This window comes from Chelonia mydas, chromosome 13 (assembly GCF_015237465.2).
Source record: "Chelonia mydas isolate rCheMyd1 chromosome 13, rCheMyd1.pri.v2, whole genome shotgun sequence".
NCBI classification, from domain to species: domain Eukaryota; kingdom Metazoa; phylum Chordata; order Testudines; family Cheloniidae; genus Chelonia; species Chelonia mydas.
The window spans coordinates 29,965,039-29,984,306 of NC_051253.2; the positions used below are offsets into that span (position 1 = coordinate 29,965,039).

Genomic DNA, 19,268 nt, shown 5'->3' on the forward strand with positions numbered 1-19,268 from the left:
AGTGCCCTCAAATCTAGAGAATCTGTGAATGGAGACCTCACCCATCTGCCAATGGTATTTCAAAGGTGCCCATCACCTTGGTATCCAGCTAAGCACCACAGATATATGTAGGGCCTCTTTGAATGCAGAGACTCTAGCAATGTTTAGGGGTTACCTATGGTATCATGTGTTAGTTAACAACTCTAACAGGAACAGGCAAGGGATCAAGGCTGGGATGGACCATGAGGCTGGGTTATGGGATTTGTTATGATCAGCCAACACTCAGCAGAGGGAAACTTCAACAACAGGGTCTAGCCCATGTCCCTGGGGTCTGTTGCAATGTTCCCTCTATTTTTTTCCATCCACGTGCGGAATAAATTTTGTTATGTGCACCGAGGTATGTGCCTATGTGAGCCACCAGTAGAAACAAAAAACCTAGATATAATATATATTTTTTAAAAGTTACCATAGGAATAATTACTCCAGCCAGGATTGGCTGCTGGGGAAAGCTGTGCGCTGTCTCTTTAAGACACTCACAGAAAGCTCACCCGCTCTGTCCTGAGCCCTGTCGTCTCCCCTCCCCAGCTCTGCAGAGATGGGGTACATGGACAGGGGGAGGGGGAGATAGAGAGAGAGACTGTGTGAGCTGGCTGCTGGGGAAATCTCAGAAACAGTGCACTGTCTCTTTAAGAAAGGCACTCAGCCACTCACCATTCAGACAGTCCTCCTGAGCCAGGCTGTCCCCTCTGCCCTGCTCTGCAGAGATGGGGTACAGGGGCCGGGGGATGGGAACACCCTGACATCAGCACGCTCCTCCTTTCCCCCTCTCCCGCTCTGCACAGCCAGCAGGAGGGTCCCAGCTCCCAGGAGCAACTGCAGGAGGGAGCAACGTGGGAGGAGTGGGAGAAGGGGCACCTGAACACATGCTGCAGGCTGTGCCTGCTCTCCTAATCAGCTGGGCGGCACTTGAATCTCTCCTGCAAGGCCGCCCAAGTGCGCAGCTTACAGGGAAAACAGATCTATCGTAATAACTGGGCCTACAAATTTACCCTGCGAGCTCAACTGTAAAAAATATTGTCATGAATTGTCACAATAATCTGTTATATAAAACTGTTTAAAATGTGAGGCGACAGACAGACTGAATTAATTTAAACAGAAAGGGGCTACTGACACCATTCAAGGACTGTGTTAAGATTATGACTGGTAAACAAGAGTAGCAGAGGACTGAAAATCAATGGACCAAAAATTAGGAAATTACAAAATTTGGAAATTAGGCCTAATTGGCGGGAAAAAATAATGAGAAGATGAATTATTCCACCCATCACCTTTTTGGGGCCCTTAAAAAGAGACTTTTGTGCTCCCTTCCATTGAGCAGGTGCAGACCAGTGACCACTGCTTTCTAAAAATCTCCAGACCTAGGCACATCATGCACATATGTGTAGGCACGTGTGGCATACACATCGGGACCATCACTTGAAGAACGACCCTGAGATACCTGTTGTGTTCCCTTCATGGTTCTCACTGCATAAAGGCATACATCACAGTATCCTTATATCTGCTTGTCCTGGACAAGTTACCCACTATAGAGCACCCACCAGATCCATCAGATGGCACCACCCAGGGGGCAATACACAGCTTTGGCATCTCCATTTCTGAGACATGGAGTGAAACCCTCAGAGTAAAGCAGAAGCTAAGAAACCTCTCCCCTTCCCATTGCTTCTCCTTATGATGGGACAAGTAGTTACTTAGAGCTCTGAAAATTCGGATGCGCTTGAGCGCAGGCTCCTAATATAGGTGACGAGTCTAGTTATTTCCATATCTATATGATAAGGAAATTTGCAGGCTCTGTGGAATAACTCAATTTGTTTTATCTCTACAGTTCTCACGTTATTCAATAAGTCAGGGCTTGGCAAAAAGAAAGCCAGCGGTAGAGGGAGCCACTTGATGCCCAAGGGAGAGCAGAGCACAGACTTCCATGTGCCCTTCCCATGAAGAAACTATGAGGAGAGGGAGGGCAAACTAGCGCCTGGAGCCTTAAACCCAGCAAATAAATCTGTTCCCCACCCCCAGAGCAGTAACATGCATAAATCAGATTCTAAACCCTCACCCCACCAGGACATGGGCCTCCAGGTTGGGAGCCCCGCAAATCACATGGAAAGGTGACCAATTTCAAAGGTTGCTCACAGCAGCTGACAAATCCTCATTTCTCATGCATTAACAGGGAAGGAAGGAGATGCAAACACAGCCCTTAGCAGCACGAACGATCCACGGATATCAGACCACTTAGTAATATAAATAGTGAGGACAGGTCTGTGTGCAAGGCCTGGCATTCCTAGCCCCAACCACAGCAGGCAAACGCAGCAAGATGGCAAAACCTGACTCCCCAAGGAGAAAAGAATCCTATACCAAGAGATCCAGATGACTAAGAAAGACCTTAGAATGCTATGTCAGGCCTTGCAGTCAACAACTGATAGTGTTAACAGCACACCAGGCTTTTCAAATGCACTGGCCAGCAAGGTAATTTGGGATGGGATTTCCAAAGGAAGCAAGCAGTTAGCGAATCCATCTCCAAAGAGAGAGAGCAGCATCCCCTCACCTCAGAGCCTGCAACACATCTGAGCCTCAACATTCTGCCTTGAGCTTCAGCTTTGGCCCCGGACCCCAGCAAGACTAACGGCAGCCCTGGTGACCCCATTAAAACAGGGTCCCGACCCAATTTGGGGTCCCGACCCACAGTTTGAGAACAGCTGGACTAGATGATCTGGTGCTCTCTTCTGGCCTCAAACTCTGTGCTACCCAGTGTCACACACAGGGACATAGCAGGGGCTGCTGACCACACACTACACCATCCATCCTCATTCTCTTGACTGCTCTTTCCTAGCTAAGGCACAGATGCACTGGGGGGGAAAGAGGTGCTTTCCAACACTAGGGTGTTATACCAGCCTCACCCACAGGAATGGAAGCTGCATGAGATTCACGTCACTCTGGAGGAAGCCCCACTGGCTCCCCCACTCCCTCTTGCAGCACCAGCTCCTGCAACACTTTCGTTTGTCCTGGTCTGCACTACACCCCTACCTCACACAGAAGCGAAGCTGCCAGCTGCTCTCCATTCTACCTCCATGCATGTTCGGGAGCAGTGTCTGGAAGCAGGAAAGCAGGTAGGGCTGTGGGAAGGGCACCCTACTGCTGTGATTTTCCAGGACAGACACTAGAAATGTCTCATTTCTCTGGTACAATAACAGAGAGCCCACTCCAAAGCAGAGAGAGCACAGGTCCAAGAGTGGCAATGGGCAGCTCTCAAATGAGAAGATTCTGAGGTAAGTTGCTGTGGAATTACACCAGGATAAGTAAGGTCAGAACCTGGCCCAATGTCTCTTTGCCTTTGCTCTGGTGGTTCAGGACTCATCATGACAGGAATCCCATCTGATGCCACTTTCAAGGGAACACCCGCCAGCAATCTGCGCGATAACCACAGCTGGGAAAAGGCTGCTAATGAGGAAGAATTTTTACCAGGCTCCCTTCCCTTGGTACATATTAAATCTTGCTGGTAGCATGCACTCTGCTGGGAAAGGGCTGAGTGGGCTTCGCTGACTCCATGGGGTGGGTGGTTCACTATCCAAGCCAGATACAGTGCACTTCATTTATAAAAATCATTGATATAAGAATCAACAACATACCATGATCAAAACCACTGGGACAAAATCATTCCTATACTAACTAAAATATTCCGCTTGTAAGAATCAAATCATCCAGGATGGATGTGATTCTTACAGAAGGATGCATGGTACAAGGGGGCTGGCAGTGGCTACCTGGAGAGAGAGCGGATCTAGTGTGTGGGCTGAGCAGTCCTGAGAGAAGAGCATTAGGAGCAGTAAAGCCAGAGGAGGTGGCTTGAACTGAACTTTGTTATTATTCATTTCTTTGTTGATAAGGCCAGACCCCTAAAAGGGGTTAGCTGCTGCCCTGGGGGTTTGCTTCAGAGTAGGCTGAAAGAGGCTCCCACTCCCTTTGAGAGATTTATCCCATTGTTAGATGCTCACTTTAATGGTTTCCCATTAAAAGCAGCATGGACACAAATCTGTGAAGGGCAGACTGGCTTGTTTTATACCCTACAAACACCTTTCACCCTGGAGGCAGAGTCTCCATATATTGAACAGGTTCTGTCCCTTTATCACAGAGCCCAGGGGCAGCTTCTCCCTGTGCAAACAGCAGAGACAATGACCAGTGGCTCATAAATCTCCTCCAGTAGCAGATTTATTTATTCAGTTTGTATCGTAGTACCAGATGCAGCATGTCAGAGTCAAGGGTCAGAGGCTTGGTGGGCCAGGATTATTTCTGAACCGGGCAGGGTTCCTGAGCTGGCACTGCAGGCCTCCCCTCCCCCTGCCCCAACCCCTCTCTGCTTCCAGCTTTAGCTGGGATGGTTATTTAGCAGCACTTATTGTAACAACTTGACCATTTTTTCTAAATCACAGTGGTTGTGGAGCCAGACAAGCTGGAATGGTAGAAGCTTCACTACCCAGGCTCACACAAACAATTAAGTGTGTCTTGTTTATTAAATGGAAAATAAATCCCACTCTCTGCCCTTGCCCCAAGCAGAGATTTATGTGTCCCAAGCCCCAGTTACATTGCAAAGCACAGTTCTGTGGCCCTGACAAGAGGGGCTGAAAGCTGGAAATGCACGTACACCCCTTGGCCACACAACAAACACAGGCTGTAGGTCAGCTTGCTGCAGCCACCACTCTCACACATGACAAGGCACTGAAGCCTGACAGACTGATTTAGGTGAAGGAGAGGGGATCACAAACCTGCTTTTCTTTCTTCTGTATTTTCATTATCATCAACTTGAGGATGAATGTTACTTCTGCAAAACACAACACAAACACTCATAGTAAAGATCAGTGTAGCATCAGTGCTGGAAGCCTTTCACCGTAATGCCCCCGACTGACTGCGTGAACCCCAGTGAAACGGGCAGGACAAACATCAGCCATGCTGGAATATTGTTAGCAGGGATGAGGAACAGTATCTACAGTCGACATCTCCTGATAAACAGGAATCCACTAACTTGTCTCAGACATAATCGTCACAGTTTGCCAGACCTTGACAAAACACAGAGCTTTAGGCCTTGCCCGCACACACACACATTGTACAGTCAAACCTATTTGAGTTAAATGGTGCAAACAAGGCTATGGGTTTGATGCTGGTTACAGCATTTCAGTTTGTGCCTGTAAATTTACCGAAACAAGCTAAGCAGACATGAATGTCCACATACAGACTGGCAACAGTTTAACTAAATCAGCTTAAAATCACACTTCCAGTGAAAGCAGGGCAGTGCTGTGTGTCAAGCAGGCCTTCTGCTCAGATGCTCAAAGCCAGCAGAGAGAAGGCAAGTTAACACAGACACCTTCTCAGTTACCATAGAGCTCAGTGCACAGCGTGAACCAGAGGCAGGTGTCATCCACACCAACTTCATTGGACAGGAAGAACAATTAAAAACCCTGCCAAATGCGAAAAGCAAAAGGGAAAGAATCAGAGAGGGCAAGCACTAGTTATAAACCAAGAAGAAAGCTCTTCCCCCTCATTGTTTCGACAGCCCTTCATCTCCTTCATTCTGGTGTGTGTGTTTGTAACCACCCTTTGGAAACCTGGGCTTGAAACTGTTTCCTTATTAAACAGTGCTTACCTGTTCCTCCCCTCATGCACGCACACGTGCACAAACACACACACAATTTTGTCACTGAAGGGCAACCCATCAGCAATGGGCAGCCACGATCATGGGCGCTGGATGCCAGATGCTGAGTTAGGAGAAGTGAAGCATTTATTTTGGAAAAAAATATTCAAATCCTGAACCTTAAGCATTGCAGCATAGACTGTGACCCATGCTAGCTGGTGGCAAGGGAAATCTATTATGCTAGAGGGGGGAATTGTGGGGAGTGAGGCCCAGTCTGATGTGATGACCCCAGAGGAGGGGGATGGTACACTGGGGCCATTGACAGGTCCAGGGGAGTAAGCCCAGCCCACCCTTCCACCCTGCTGCTCAGACAGCTCTCAGACATTTCCAGCGATGTGTTTGCTGCTGCTGATGATGTGGTGGCAGCATGGGGTCAGCCATAGAAGGTTCCTGTGTTCAGTGATTCTGGCGACTCTCCCCAGAAGAACAGCACCACAGAACGGAAACAGCTGTTTGTAACAGTTTACATCTCAGCAAAAGATTAACAGAATTTCATGGGATTTGGGTCTGTTCTACATGGGGAAAATTACCAGCATAATTACTGGTATAATTATATTGCTCTTCTTGTTCTGGAATAAGAGTTATACCAGCATAACTGGAGTGGTATAATTAATTATCCCGGCAAATTTCCCCATGTAGATAAGCCCAAAGAACAGACACTTCTGTGGCCTGAGGTCCTTTCCCCTGCTAAACATCAAATGTCAGCTGTAAACAATAATGAGACAAACATTTCTCAAAGAAAAGGTTGCAATAATCCTTTAAAATGAAAAATGTTAGACAACCTGAATATAGGGATTGCTACCAGCTCTCTCCTTCTCTACTCTAGAGCATTTTGGCCTTGCCAGCCCCAAAGCAACCTCCTAACACACCAGTAACACATCTCCCATCCACAAAGTGCCCACAGCTGTGCACAAATGTTTGCACCACGCCTTTAAGTGATTGTACTTGCTCTGAGCACCGCTAAGCTCCATACCCTCCCCCGTAGCGTAGCACCAGCACAGACAGCAAGCGCTGATGTAGCTGTTACTCCTGCTCCCCCTTCTGTGACAGCTCAGAATGCTGGTTCCATCATCCCACCAGCCACTCCCCTGCCAAGGGCATTCAGCCCCAGGAAAAGCCCAGGTAGTCCCTGGTCACCCCTGCATCTGCCTGTCCTTCCTACCCCGACACTCCCACAGCATAGAACGAACATAAACAAACTGACAAAACTTATTAACAGATTGAAACAGATGGAACTTTCTAAAATATTTTTGGTCTCAGAGATTCATCTGCAAAACAAGAGACAAAACTCAAAGACAAGCGGCAGACACATAGATACAAGGACACGTACGGACAGGGCCCTCCCCCAGTGGACACATTTTGCTGCCTTGGAAGCCCCACATCCATAAGACTGCAGAAAAGGGATTATTGGCTACAGGCTGCACAAGGTTCCCAAAGCCCCCCACCCCAAAGAAATCAGTTATCTCCCTATTGGGCACTGCCTAGTCAGCCCTATCCCCATTCCTCGCAGAGATCAATACACCTCCAGGGTCAATGCCTTAGGCGGAGGAGTGGTTGAGGGAACTTGATACTAAGGAGAAGGAAATGGTTCATGCAGCTGCCAATAAGGGGGGAAAAAATCAAAGTCTAGCAGCCTAACAGAAAGCCAGTGTTTGTTCCTCCTGCAGCACTGGCCAGCAGTCCCCCTCAGCCTGGCACTTGGCTGCCAGCAGAGTAGGGACTCTCCACCCCAGCATTTGCATCACCAGTGCAGGGATGTAGCAAGGCCCCTCCTCTGCTCCTCATGGTGCAGAGCAGATCCGCGTGGAGAAGTGTCCAGTTCACGTGCTGGAACACACCAAAACAGGGGGCAGGTGCAAAAGAGAGAGGGCTCAGAAACCGTCTGTGAAAGCTCTGAGTGAACAACTGTCACCAATGTAGAGGGCTGGGCAGCAACACTGCTCGACAGTGTCAGCTAGCCAGGTCCAACTCCTCCTCCTGCAACATGCTCCAGGACACGTCCTGGTCCCGCCAGCCTCCTGGATGTGGGGAGGCCAGCACAGTTCCACTTCGCAAGAGGAGGCAGGATTTGTGGAACCCACCGAGCACAGGGTTACAGCCCTATGCACCACAGAGCTCAGCTTAACGGGAGCTCCCTGAAGCCTAGCACACAGGGGAAAAGGCTGGGAAAGAGCAGGACTAGTAGGTGCTATGTGAATCCACCAGCCATTGTCAACGTGTACAATGTCACCACTCCCAGGAGCGGCACCTTCTGAAGAGCCCTTTCCCAGACTCATGTATAGGGCTTGGCACAGGCTTTGGGCAGAGGTGTTTTGCTGCTAGATTCACAGGAGTCACTAAGGGCTACTTCATGGTCTCAGGTTTCTCACCCCAAACTGGTTCTGCGTTCCTCAGCTAAGTACCTGTCCCTGACAAAGCCCCAGGATCAAGAACTTCCCACCTGACAAGCAGTGCAGGCGCAGGCATTACGGACTGGCTAGCACAGAGACAAGCAGCAGCTTAACACGGCACACTATGCTAGGAGCTCTCTGCTGCTACCTGCCCCAGCCATGTGAGATAAGGGGCTCATTACTTCTCATTTCCTGGCACCCTAATGAGAAAAAACAGCTGTGGCAATAGCTCTGCCCTGGGCACAGCTGGTGAAGAGATGGGTTCAGGGTGTCAGTAGGACAGGCCTGAGCTGGTCTATTTCCATACATCTGCCTGTGAGATCTCATTGGGAAATGCCACCTTCCCAATGCGCCCTGCTAGAGCTGGGAATTCAGTCTCCCAGATCCAGTGGTGAAGCCAGATTCCAGTGCACCACCACTAGCCCAGAATCCTGCTGCACAGCTAGCAGGGTTAATCTCACCTCAGATCACCACCACTAAGCCAGCCTGGCTTTGGAGAAAGGGAGCAGCCAGGGTAACGGCTCCCCCTCCCTCACAAAGGAGGTGCCATAAAGCCATTTAAGGGAGTGGCAGGGCTTAACTCTCCCTGGGGTGTGGTCGAGAAGGTGGTCTTGGCCCCTATTTTAAGGCCAGTCCTTGTCCCGCCTGGCTCTCTCCTCCTCCCCTTGTATTGTGTTTCCTACCCCATCTCCATTCCCCAGTCTCTCCCCATCCCCTGGTTATTCTGGCAATCTCCTCATCCCATGTTTTCCTGCTTCCTACCCCCAATTCTCAATGGGATGGAGAATGGGGCTCAGCTTTCCAGATATGAAGAGCATCCAAGCACCACAGGTTTCCCCTGCACCCTCTCCCATGTGCAAAGGCCCCTGTGCTTGAGGCTGGGGACACTGAGCAGCCTGAGCCTCTTCTCACCCAGGTGTCTTCTCCCACAATGGAGAGTGCAGACATGTCCCACATACACTCTGTGGGGAGGCAATCCTCCTCCCCCTCCCTCTCTACAAAGGACATGGGAAGCCAACGGGCCCTGCAAGTCGTTTCGCTGCTGGCTGCAGGGCACTGGCCTAGTCCAACCCTTACATACTTCGGCATTAACACTAATGCCCCCACGCAGCATGTGGCTGCCAAGCAACCGAACCCTTCCACTAGTCTGAACTTCTATGCATGACTAAGACCTCAGCATGAACAGGGCCCATGTTCCCTCTCGGGGGCTAAACCATGCTCTGGATGCTCTGGTATTCCCTATTCATACTATTCAAACAGCCCAGGAAAGCGAGCCATTGCTGTGGAGGGCAGCAAGCACAGGGCTCCAGCTGGCAGCATGTACCCCAAACATGAGCCAAACCCTATGCCAGCAGAGCCCACACCTGATCTAGGCATCCTATGCAACATCTGGGGAAGAGGATTTTAACTGCACTTTTGGACAGGTTAGCGCACTCACTAACCTGTGCTCCCTGCCTTATAAGCAAGCCTCCCTTCCCCATGAACGTGTGAGTCCCCAGTGGGAGGGATCTTGGGCTGCAAGATGAGCACATCACTGCAGCTGGATGTGTCTGCTAACACAATCAGCAACAAAGCTGACATTCAATTTGCCATCATTATGTTCCAGAGTTAACTGCCATTCGATGAACTGTTTTTTTCAGGCTCCCTGTAGACAGCACTGCACCTGTTCACACTCAGATAAGCTTTTGAAGATTCATGGATTCCAAGGCCAGAAAAGACCACTGTGATCACAGAGTGTGAACTTCCATCTAACACAGGTCAGAGACCTCCTCCAAAATAATTCCTAGATCAGAGCTTTTAGAAGAACATCCCATCTTGAGTGTAGCCTTGTAAGCAGAAGTGCTAGAAATCTGTCTGGGTTCTGGTTTGTTTTTAAGTGAAAACTTTGGTCCACAGCCATGGAGTGCGTGGTAGGAAATGCACTGGTGTCAATCCACCCCATGCCACAAAGCAGCACGTAACCAATCACGAGCTCTCCAAGCCATTAGCTCTCACAGTGGACAGTGAAACCCAGAGGCTCAGGGTTGATAGTACTATTCTAGCTATAACACACACTGGATTGAATAGCATCCCCTGGTCTCCTTCCAGCACTGGACGCACAGTGCAGGTGGTGCTGTGTCTTGCTTTGCCCAGGCACCCAGCAGCAACAGGGCACCCAGTTTCTTCCAGTCACAGCACAGGAATGACTATTTCCAACACATGGCAGCGTGAGGCCAGGGTACAGTGAGGTGGATGTGGCATGATTCCCCTCTCATCTTTGGAAAACTGAGCTTTTCCTAAAGTCAGACATACTCCCCTTCCAGAGTCTGTGTCACTTCACCAATGCTTCTCCTCCTGCAGGGTCCCTCCAAGCCAGGAGGGAGCTCCTGCCCACCCTTATCAGAGGGCTCCACCCTGGGGCCCCACACCATGAAGTGGGCATCCAGTCCTGTCCCACTGCACTTTCCCTAAAGCTAAACCCAGCAGCTTTTCCTTTGGGCTTCTCTCTGTCTGACTCACTTGCCAAACAGCCCCCACCTCCTCAGGGTCCTTGACCCTCCCTTCTTCCATAGCCCCTCTCCAGCTCTTCCACTGAGTCTTTGCCTGGAGAAACCCACAGCTCCAGCCTCTTTAGTGGTCTCCAACTTGAACAGCTCTAGTAGCAGCTCCTGCTCCATCCAGGGCACTCTGCTCAGAGGTTTTATCCCCAGTTCCATTTCCCAGCGTTACTTGCCAGCATCTAATTCCTAGACTTCCCTCTAGATTACAAGTCCCAGCATGCCTTGCTGCAGGGACAGAGCAGTGCTTGATTGTCAGTCTACCTTAAAGGGCCAGCACATCCACTTGTTACAGTACACAGTATGGGAGCAAATCTGGGTGCTCCTAGACCCAGGGAACTGGAGCCCAAGCTCAAAATCTCACAGCTGATGACTACATTGTGCTGTCAGCACAATGTCTCCCCCATGGGTCACCGCCGGACCCTCAGACAGCTGGGGATGGTGTTTTGGTCTGGGTAGAGTGCAGCAGCTCCAGCAGGAGGCTTGAACTATTTCTTTCCCATCATTAAGTGGGATATAATTACTAGCTCTGCTGCAGCTCTACAACCTGCAGCCCTTCTCATCCACAGTCCCATCAGGCTGTATTGCCCCAGAACTGTACTTTTGGAGTTTGCTCCCCTTCACCTTTCTCTGAAGCTGAAGAATGGTGTTTTCACCCTTTGTTAAGTTCCCTGCATCCCTCTGACGGACAAAGAGTTTTTGCCATGGCTGGAATGAGGCTGAAACGAGATGAATGCAGCTGCCAGTTTGACACATTCAGCTAGTAGTGCACTGACTTTATCGCAGCAAGACATCTGTGTGCAGCTGCACCAGCCAATTCCAGCTCTGGGAACAGCATGTGGCATGTGTCTGCATAGAACAGCCTGCAGGGGGAGCAAAGGATGAGATGCTCACTACAAGATCTCGCACCAGTGGAATGAATTTGAACAGAAGAACAAATGGGACATTGGCAGTCCCCGTGGATCCTCCCTCCCCTCCCCCATCCCTCATGGTGCAGAACAGAGGAGAAGGCTAGCATCACCTTCCACATTTCATTAGCAGAACTTCTCACTGTCTCACTCCAAAGCAAAGTATGAGAGCCCCCTTGTAAATCTGTAAGGGCTTCAGGAGTACCCCAGCCCTAAGTTTTGACCCAGCTTGACTCCTAGAAGCGAGAACACACAAAGCAGGTTCCTCCAGGAGTTCCGCTGCAGGCTCAGGAGCTTCAAGGGAAGCAGGACTCTGAACCCATCTGCTTCTTCTAGGCATCTGCTTGCAAGGTGGCACTTCAGCAACGCTCCCTGCAAGTAAACACAGATGCATTGCTACAAGACCCCCAGCCGCCAGGTTAGTCAGGTCTGAGCATATCAGTACCCAGCAGTCCAGTGGACGACTAAGAAACTAAATGGGATAGTCTTTAGGCCTTTTTGGTTTTGGTGCAAGAACTATGCCAGTCTGGGTCATACATGGTTCAACAACCAGTCCAGAGGTCCCACCCATTCTCCGTTAGCCCTCTGTTCAGTCTCTTTTTAACTTCAGTAGCTGCTAGAAGACAAGACAAGGATGTTAAAGGAGAAGGGTTTTTCAGAGTGCTGTGTGCAGCAAGGAGCTAGCAGACAGCAGTGCAGTGACTGTGAAGGCAACCCCTGCAGCATTTACATGCCCTTAAGGCCAGGGACATTATACCGGCTTGGCTTTGCTTCACTGCCCTTGTCTCACTGCTCCCCTACCAACTCATCTGGCACCTGTCTCCACTCCGTCACCCACAAGCGCTGGGTGCTGCTGGTGCCAGAGCCTTCATCTCTGCAGGTCTCACCTACTTCATCCAGCTCACTTCAGATCGGAGCTGCAACTACCTCTCTTCCCACTGCCGAAGTCCCTCAACGTCCCCTCCTGCTCCACTGTCATTTCCTTACTGCATTCAAATTTCTGCAAAGCATGCTAGGAAGGGAAGGAGTTTGCATGAAAGAGCACCACATGATCATCAAGACCCACCAGCACACCCAGATGGAAGAGAAAGAACTTCAGCTCCTCTCATCAGCAAAGGCAAATCCCCTAACAGCACAGCAGTTCCCCAGTGCTACTGGGCTGGGTCAGCACTAGGTATGAGCCCAAGCCCCAGGAGGAGACTTCAGAGTGCTACCTGGTGAGCCACAAGGACACTCGAGGAGGACGGCCCAGTGGTGCTGGGAATAGTGGTAATGGACCAAAATCACGATCCTGTGCAGCTGAGGGGAAGTGCTGTGAAGGAATCATTTAGGGAAGCCCCACCTGCAATCGGATGTCAGCAGAACTGTCACTACAGGGTGTCTCCCGCTCAAACTCATTCAGTTGGAGCAGACTGAACAAACAGGGTAGATCTAAATCTTAAGAACGAAAAATATTCACCCAGGTTTCCTGGCCAAATTCCACCAGGACAATTGCAGCCTGTCTCTCTAAGTTGTCTTTGCAGCTGCAACAGGATATGGTATTTTTCTTCACAGCCCATTCTAAGATGCTGGGTGGCACCTCTGTGCACTTTTAAACAGCTGCCATGTTCCACCACAGAGGTAGCAACAGTCTAGCAATGAGTGGAGGGATTGCAGTTTCTGTACAGAGATACCGTATGCCCTTGCGGTTTTGCAGTTGTTAAGCATAACTGGTTATTGCTGTTTTTAACACCATTTTTTTAAATTTACAAAACAATTGCATTGAAGTTTGCTGTACACATAACATATAAGCTCCCTGGGATGTTTAAACTATTATGTCTCTAAGAGCAGGTTAGCTAATGCTGTGAGCCCGAAAGAAAATATCTCAGTGTTTGGGGGTAGCAGGGAGAAGAGAAGACAAAAAAGCTCCTCTCCCCCCAGTAAACATTTACCCAAATGGGTATTCAATTCAATTCCAAGGTCTAATCTTTCCTATTTCCCCTTCTCATTCCCACCTCTTCCCCTGACAGTCCTCCTCAGAGCTCACTCAAGATGGAGCAAGCTCAGACATGGTCACCATGCAGGTTCTTGTTCCTTAAATAGTTTTTGTATGAGTGTCACTCCATTCTGTGAGCCAAAGCCATACTCAGATAAGAAATCCTTTTGCAGGGAGAAATATCTCTATAAGAATCAAGAAAATCATCTGGCTGCTCAGCCTTCCACTTGCTGCCAAAACTAATGGAAAGACATGTATGGATTACACACAAATGGCTGGAAATCATCATCCCGTGAGGAGAATTCTCTTGCGGCTAATTCCCACATAGATATGGAGAAATGGATGAGGGATTGGCCCATATCCTCCCACCTACACACACTGCATGCACTGTGATGCTTACAAGGTCTAAGAGACTCAGGGCTTGGCTACACTTGCGAGTTACAGCGCAATAAAGGAGCCCCGGGCACACTAGCGCACTACCCGTCCACACTGGCAAGGCACAGAGCGCTCTGACTCCGCGGCTACAGGGCTGCTGGTACTCCACCTCGGCGAGTGGAATAACGTTTGCTGCGCCCCTCGCTGGAGCACCATGGTGCCAGTGTGAACGAGGTGCTGCTTTACAGCACTCTGATCAGCCTCCGGAAGCGTCCCATAACCACCTTAAGTCAAGTGGCCACTCTTGTCATTGTTTGGAATTGGCTGTAGGAATGCGGAAATGCCCGTTGAAAGCTCCGATTCTGACAGCCGACTGCTTATCTGCTCCGAGACAAAGCAACCATTAGTGTGGAATGCTGGGGGGGGGGGGGGGGGAAGGATCTGCTGCTGTCTGAACTTACAAGACAGCACGCTGACATGCTCTCAGCCCCCCAAAAACCCACTCTCTCTCCCCCCACATACACACAACACACTCCCTGTCACACTCCACCCCCCCCATTTGAAAAGCACATCGCAGCCACTTGCATGCTGGGATAGCTGCCCATAATGCACAGCTCCCAATGCCGCTGCAAGTGCCCAAATGTGGCCACACCAGTGCACTTGAAGCTGTCAGTGTGGACAGACTGCAGCGCTTTCCCTACTGCACTCTCCGAAGGCTGGTTTAACTCAAAGTGCTCTACATCTGTAAGTGCAGCCATGCCCCCAGAAGCGAAGTATTAGTGCAAATCAATGTGGCTTTATGCCAGGAAGACCAACAACAGAGGTTCTTTTTGCACGGAGGCAGCTAGTGGAAAAAGAAAAATATATTCATATGGTGTTTACTGACCAAGTTCCAAAAGAAGTCATCTAATGGTACGTGAGGGAGAAAACGGTACCAGAACTTGTTCAAGGCACATATGTAGAAGTAACAGTAGTAGTTAGAACTTCTAGTGGTGAAATTGATGAACTATGAATAAAGGTGGGAGTATGTCAGGGATCAGCACTGAGCCCTCTCTTGTTTATCCTCATCTTGGATACCCTCACAAGGAACATACAGAAGGAGGCACCTTTGTACATGTTGTCTGCAAATTATATTCTATTCAGTGAGGAGAAAGACAGTCTAGAAGAGCATCTTGATAAATGGAGAGATGTGCTGGAGAGACATAGGCTCAAAATAAGCCAAGGAAAAAGAGTATATGGTATATAATTTCAACAATGTGAATGCCACCTTTATGTACTCCTGAGGGAATTCTGTGCCAAAAAAATAAAAATTCTGCACACAGTATTTTCAAATTCTGCAAAATTCTGCATTTTATTTGTCAAAATAACAATATAATTACACCAGTTTCAATTATTTTTGGTCATTTATTTCAAAATACCTGTCAGCAAGTATGTCTGTAACAATACAGACAACAAAAAAAGATTCAGGAAATGTTTTTTGACAAATAGATTCCTTACTAGGCATATTAACACAGAACTCTGAGTAATAATTAATTTAAACTACAATACAGAACCATGTTTCCCACACCCCTCAGAAGCAGTGCAAAGGCTTGAGAGTCAGGGTTAACGGAGGAGCTGAGGGAGAGGGAAGTAATTGCTGGGAAGGTGCCTGGGTGTCAACTTGGAGGATTGTTGGGAATGGGTGGGGAAAGTATGGAACAGGATTTTTGGGGTTTGGGGAGGGATTGTTAGGGAGCTTCCCCCAGGCAGATGCTGGCTGACCCCTAGTCTCTCCCAGTCAGGTACATCTGCTCCTATACCCATGTATCCCTCCACCCCCACTCAGACACTCACTCCCCGCATCCCCATGTGTCTGTGCGCCCCCACTCAGCCACACCATCCCTATGTGGCCCTGCACCCCTTCTGGCCCTGCACCTCCTTCCCCCCTGTGGCCCTGCGCCTCCACTCCTATTCAGCACCTGCCCCAGTCTGTCCTCCCCCACTAGCCCTTATGAGGCACTGACTGACCTCCTCAGCAGCCCCACGCTGTCTCCCCATATCCCCTGATCTGGCTCAACAGGTGCTGTGAAGAAGGCAGGCTCTCTCTCTTCCCTAGCTGGCTGGGAGCTGCTGCTCTGTTCCAGCACCATAGGGCTCTCTGGTGAGCAAAAGGCAGAACTGCAGCAACTTTCCAGCAGCTTTTTTCTGTGCAAATAATTAAAAATATTCACAGCTCATTAATTATGCACATACACAGTGGTGCAGAATTCCCCCAGGAGTACTTTATAGGACGGGGACCATATCCTGGAAAGCAGCAACTCTAAAAAGGACTCGGGGGGTCAGTGTGGAAGCCAACTGAACATGAACTCCCAGTACGATGCCAGAGTCAAAAGGGATAATATGATCCTTGGCTACATACACAGGAGATTAGGGAGCAGGACCAGAGAGGGAACGTTACCTGTTTACAATATTGGTGAGACCATTATCAGGCTACAGTTCCATCATTTCCTCTGTGTGTGTACGTGCCTACACAGATGCTGAGAATGCATGTGTAGTCTTTACCAAGGGAAAATCGAAGTGCAAAAAGGAGTTCTTGCATTTAGCTCTGAGCACATTGAGTGCCGTGATGCAGGACTAACCCCCATATTAGTTCTGTCTCCCACACACCAGAGCCTCCCCTGGTGGTTGGGAGCTTCCTTACTCCAGCGGAACATGGCTGTAGTTGGAGGCCCTGGTGACAGAAGAAAGGTGAGCGCTCAGGTAGCAAGGACCAGGCCCATGGATGGCTTTGACTAACTGGAGAGAGGCCTTAAGCTGGACTCTTTTTGGGGGGACCCAGTGCACAGCAGAGGACTAGATGATGTACATACAGCCACCTGTGCTCCTAAGCACATGGCCTACTTGTTTTGTACCAGGTGGAGTTTTCTGGGGGCATGGGGCTTCATTCCTACTCAGATATGACAATTACCAAGATAAAAGTCACCATGAGATAGCAGTGTGGGGATGGGCAGGCATGGGTCTTAGTCCAGCCCCTAGTAGACATGGGCTCACACCATGAGTCATCACCACAGCTGGACTAACTGACATCCTGGCCAGCTGCCTCAGCAGAGTGGCCCAGGAGTGAGTAGAGTCTGAATCCCCCTCTTCTTCCTTGCAGAGCAAAGGAGAGCTGAGACAGGACAGAGTCAGAGGGCTAAACAGGGCAACTCAGGGGAAGCCTGCCCTAGAGGTGACCACAATGACAATAAGGCTCTTTCTCTTAATGGTGCTGTAGGGTATTCCTGGCCTCCTGAATAAATCTACAACTAACTGGGCCTCCCCCTCTGACATAATCACCCCCAAACCCCCAGGATTCTGTACTCTGGAGACAGGAGCCTCCCCAGGTACTTGCTCAGGTAGAGCTGTTGCTACATGATCTTTGCATTAACACACCATCATGCAGTTTTGGCGGCCCATGTTAAATACCCAGCGGAGAAGGAGAATTACAGTGCTGCCACTTAAGCAGTTTGCTAACCTGATCATTTCAAAACTGTGTGATAATTACACATTATGTCATTAATTACACATGTCAGTGGGCCACACCAGGTTGGGATGATTTAAAATCAAAAGGTATTTAAATCAGAGTTGAAGCATGACTTAGAATCAGCAAGCAGAAACCTTGATTTTAAATGATGTTTACATTTGAACTTTTTATTTTCTTCAAGAAATGCTGAATTTCCATTGGTTGGTAACCATTAAAACATGGTGATTTGCAACTAAATAAAGCATTTGTGCTAAATTTGGTGCTTCTTTGTGCTAACCAGGAGGATACACTAAAGACATACACATTTATTTAACCAAGTATATAGCTTAACTTACATTTATCCAGATTCTTAATTTTTACATTTTTCTATGATGGCAGAAAATGGGGAATGATGCATTTCTTGTTTAACAGCTCAATTTTTTACTTGTGATTTGTATAAAGCTTTATTTAAATAGAAATCCAAATTCAGTTAAAAATACACAAAAACAGCATTTTACTTTATTTTTATTAAATAAAACTACCTTAAATGTGCTAGGTGCACAAGAAAAAAGTTTAACAGGTTTTGCATTTCAAACTAATTAAACAACAGTAGTATTATCTGTATTTTGTGAAAGGTTTGTTTCTGGTCACCATGTCCTTGAAGATGTTAGAACTAGTAGATTTCAACTTCTCACACTCAGTTTTTATAGATAGATTAGAAGAGGAAAACAAGCTTGCCTGCTTTTTCAACTCCCAACTAGTTTAATTTATGAACTGGTCATTGAACTTCTTCAGGCATATGGCTTCTGACAGCACCAAACAATGAAAGCAGTTAGGTAAGTGACGCAGCCACTCTATCACGGCAGCCTCATCCAGAGTGCATTCATTCACCCTCAAGATGACAAAGAGAACAGTCCATAACCAGATGCAGTTTGTTCTTGAGCTCCAGAGGCAGGACGGGGAGTTCAAGAAGCCCCAACAGTAAGATGTAAGTTAAACCACCTGTGACAACGTATCCTGTTGTAACAAGGAAGGCTTTTTCAGTTCAAAGGGTTGTTCCAAGGGGAATGTGAGAGCTCAACCAGAGAGACTAGGGAACACAGGTCTGAGTTGTCTATATTCCCAGAAATGTGCCATTGATCCAAAAATACAGTCCCATACCACCTCTTGCCACGGTATATTAGAAAGGCCTGATGAACTATCTGAGACACTCAACTATTTCAGAAAAGGGGCATCTTGACTTTAGCTAGCATTTTTTGTGTGGCTTTGAGATGGAACTGTGAAATAAACTTTCTTGATAGCTGGCTGGACACAGTAATGTGGCCAGAACCCAACCTTCATACCTAATCATGAGGGGAGCAATGCCAGCCAAGACCAGTAATTGAACTGAACTAACTGAATAAACTGAAATGAAGAAAATATTCTCTCTGCAGCTGCAAAAGTCTACCGCTGTGAAAAGCTTCAAACCACTCTGGTTCCAGATGCTTAGCCAGTGACTTCCATCAGTTCAGGAAGTTGACTTTGTTTAAAAACTTGGCAGCAAACATGTACTGCTTAATATTGTTTATTATTTAATTGATATTTTAATAGATAATATGTTTAGGTCTTAACATACATTGTCAATTTCAAATTTAAATTTTAAATATATTTAAAAAAAACAAACATTCAATTTAAATTAAAAAAATCTGACCTGGTTATTTTTAAAAAGCACTGGTTTTTATCCACCCTGGGATCCATTCTGTCAATCACTTGATATGTTACAAATACGCCCAGGGGTGGGGGGAGAGGGGGAGAAGGACCTCTGGAGCATGCAGAGCATATGAACCATCTCCACATCTGCCCTTTGTTCTGAGAATGTCATGTTTCCTATTGCCCCAGGGCCTCAGCCCCAT

General features: G+C 48.3%; 1 protein-coding gene across 8 annotated transcripts in view; it reads right to left on the reverse strand.

The window, feature by feature from the left end:
• Window positions 1-19,268, reverse strand: part of CHD6 (chromodomain helicase DNA binding protein 6) — a 178,460-nt gene that overhangs the window by 114,525 nt on the left and 44,667 nt on the right. For 6 of the 8 annotated variants that reach the window (XM_043527369.1, XM_037915471.2, XM_037915469.2 and 3 more), the window contains exon 2: window positions 4,788-4,843. The exons of 1 other annotated variant lie outside the window; for it this stretch is intronic. In XM_043527369.1, coding sequence (XP_043383304.1) covers window positions 4,788-4,820 — 33 coding nt within the window. In that variant the 5' untranslated portion in view covers window positions 4,821-4,843. Of the gene's footprint in view, window positions 1-4,787; window positions 4,844-11,658; window positions 11,918-19,268 lie in introns of all 8 variants that reach the window. One more of the 8 variants, XM_043527368.1, reaches the window with a different exon arrangement.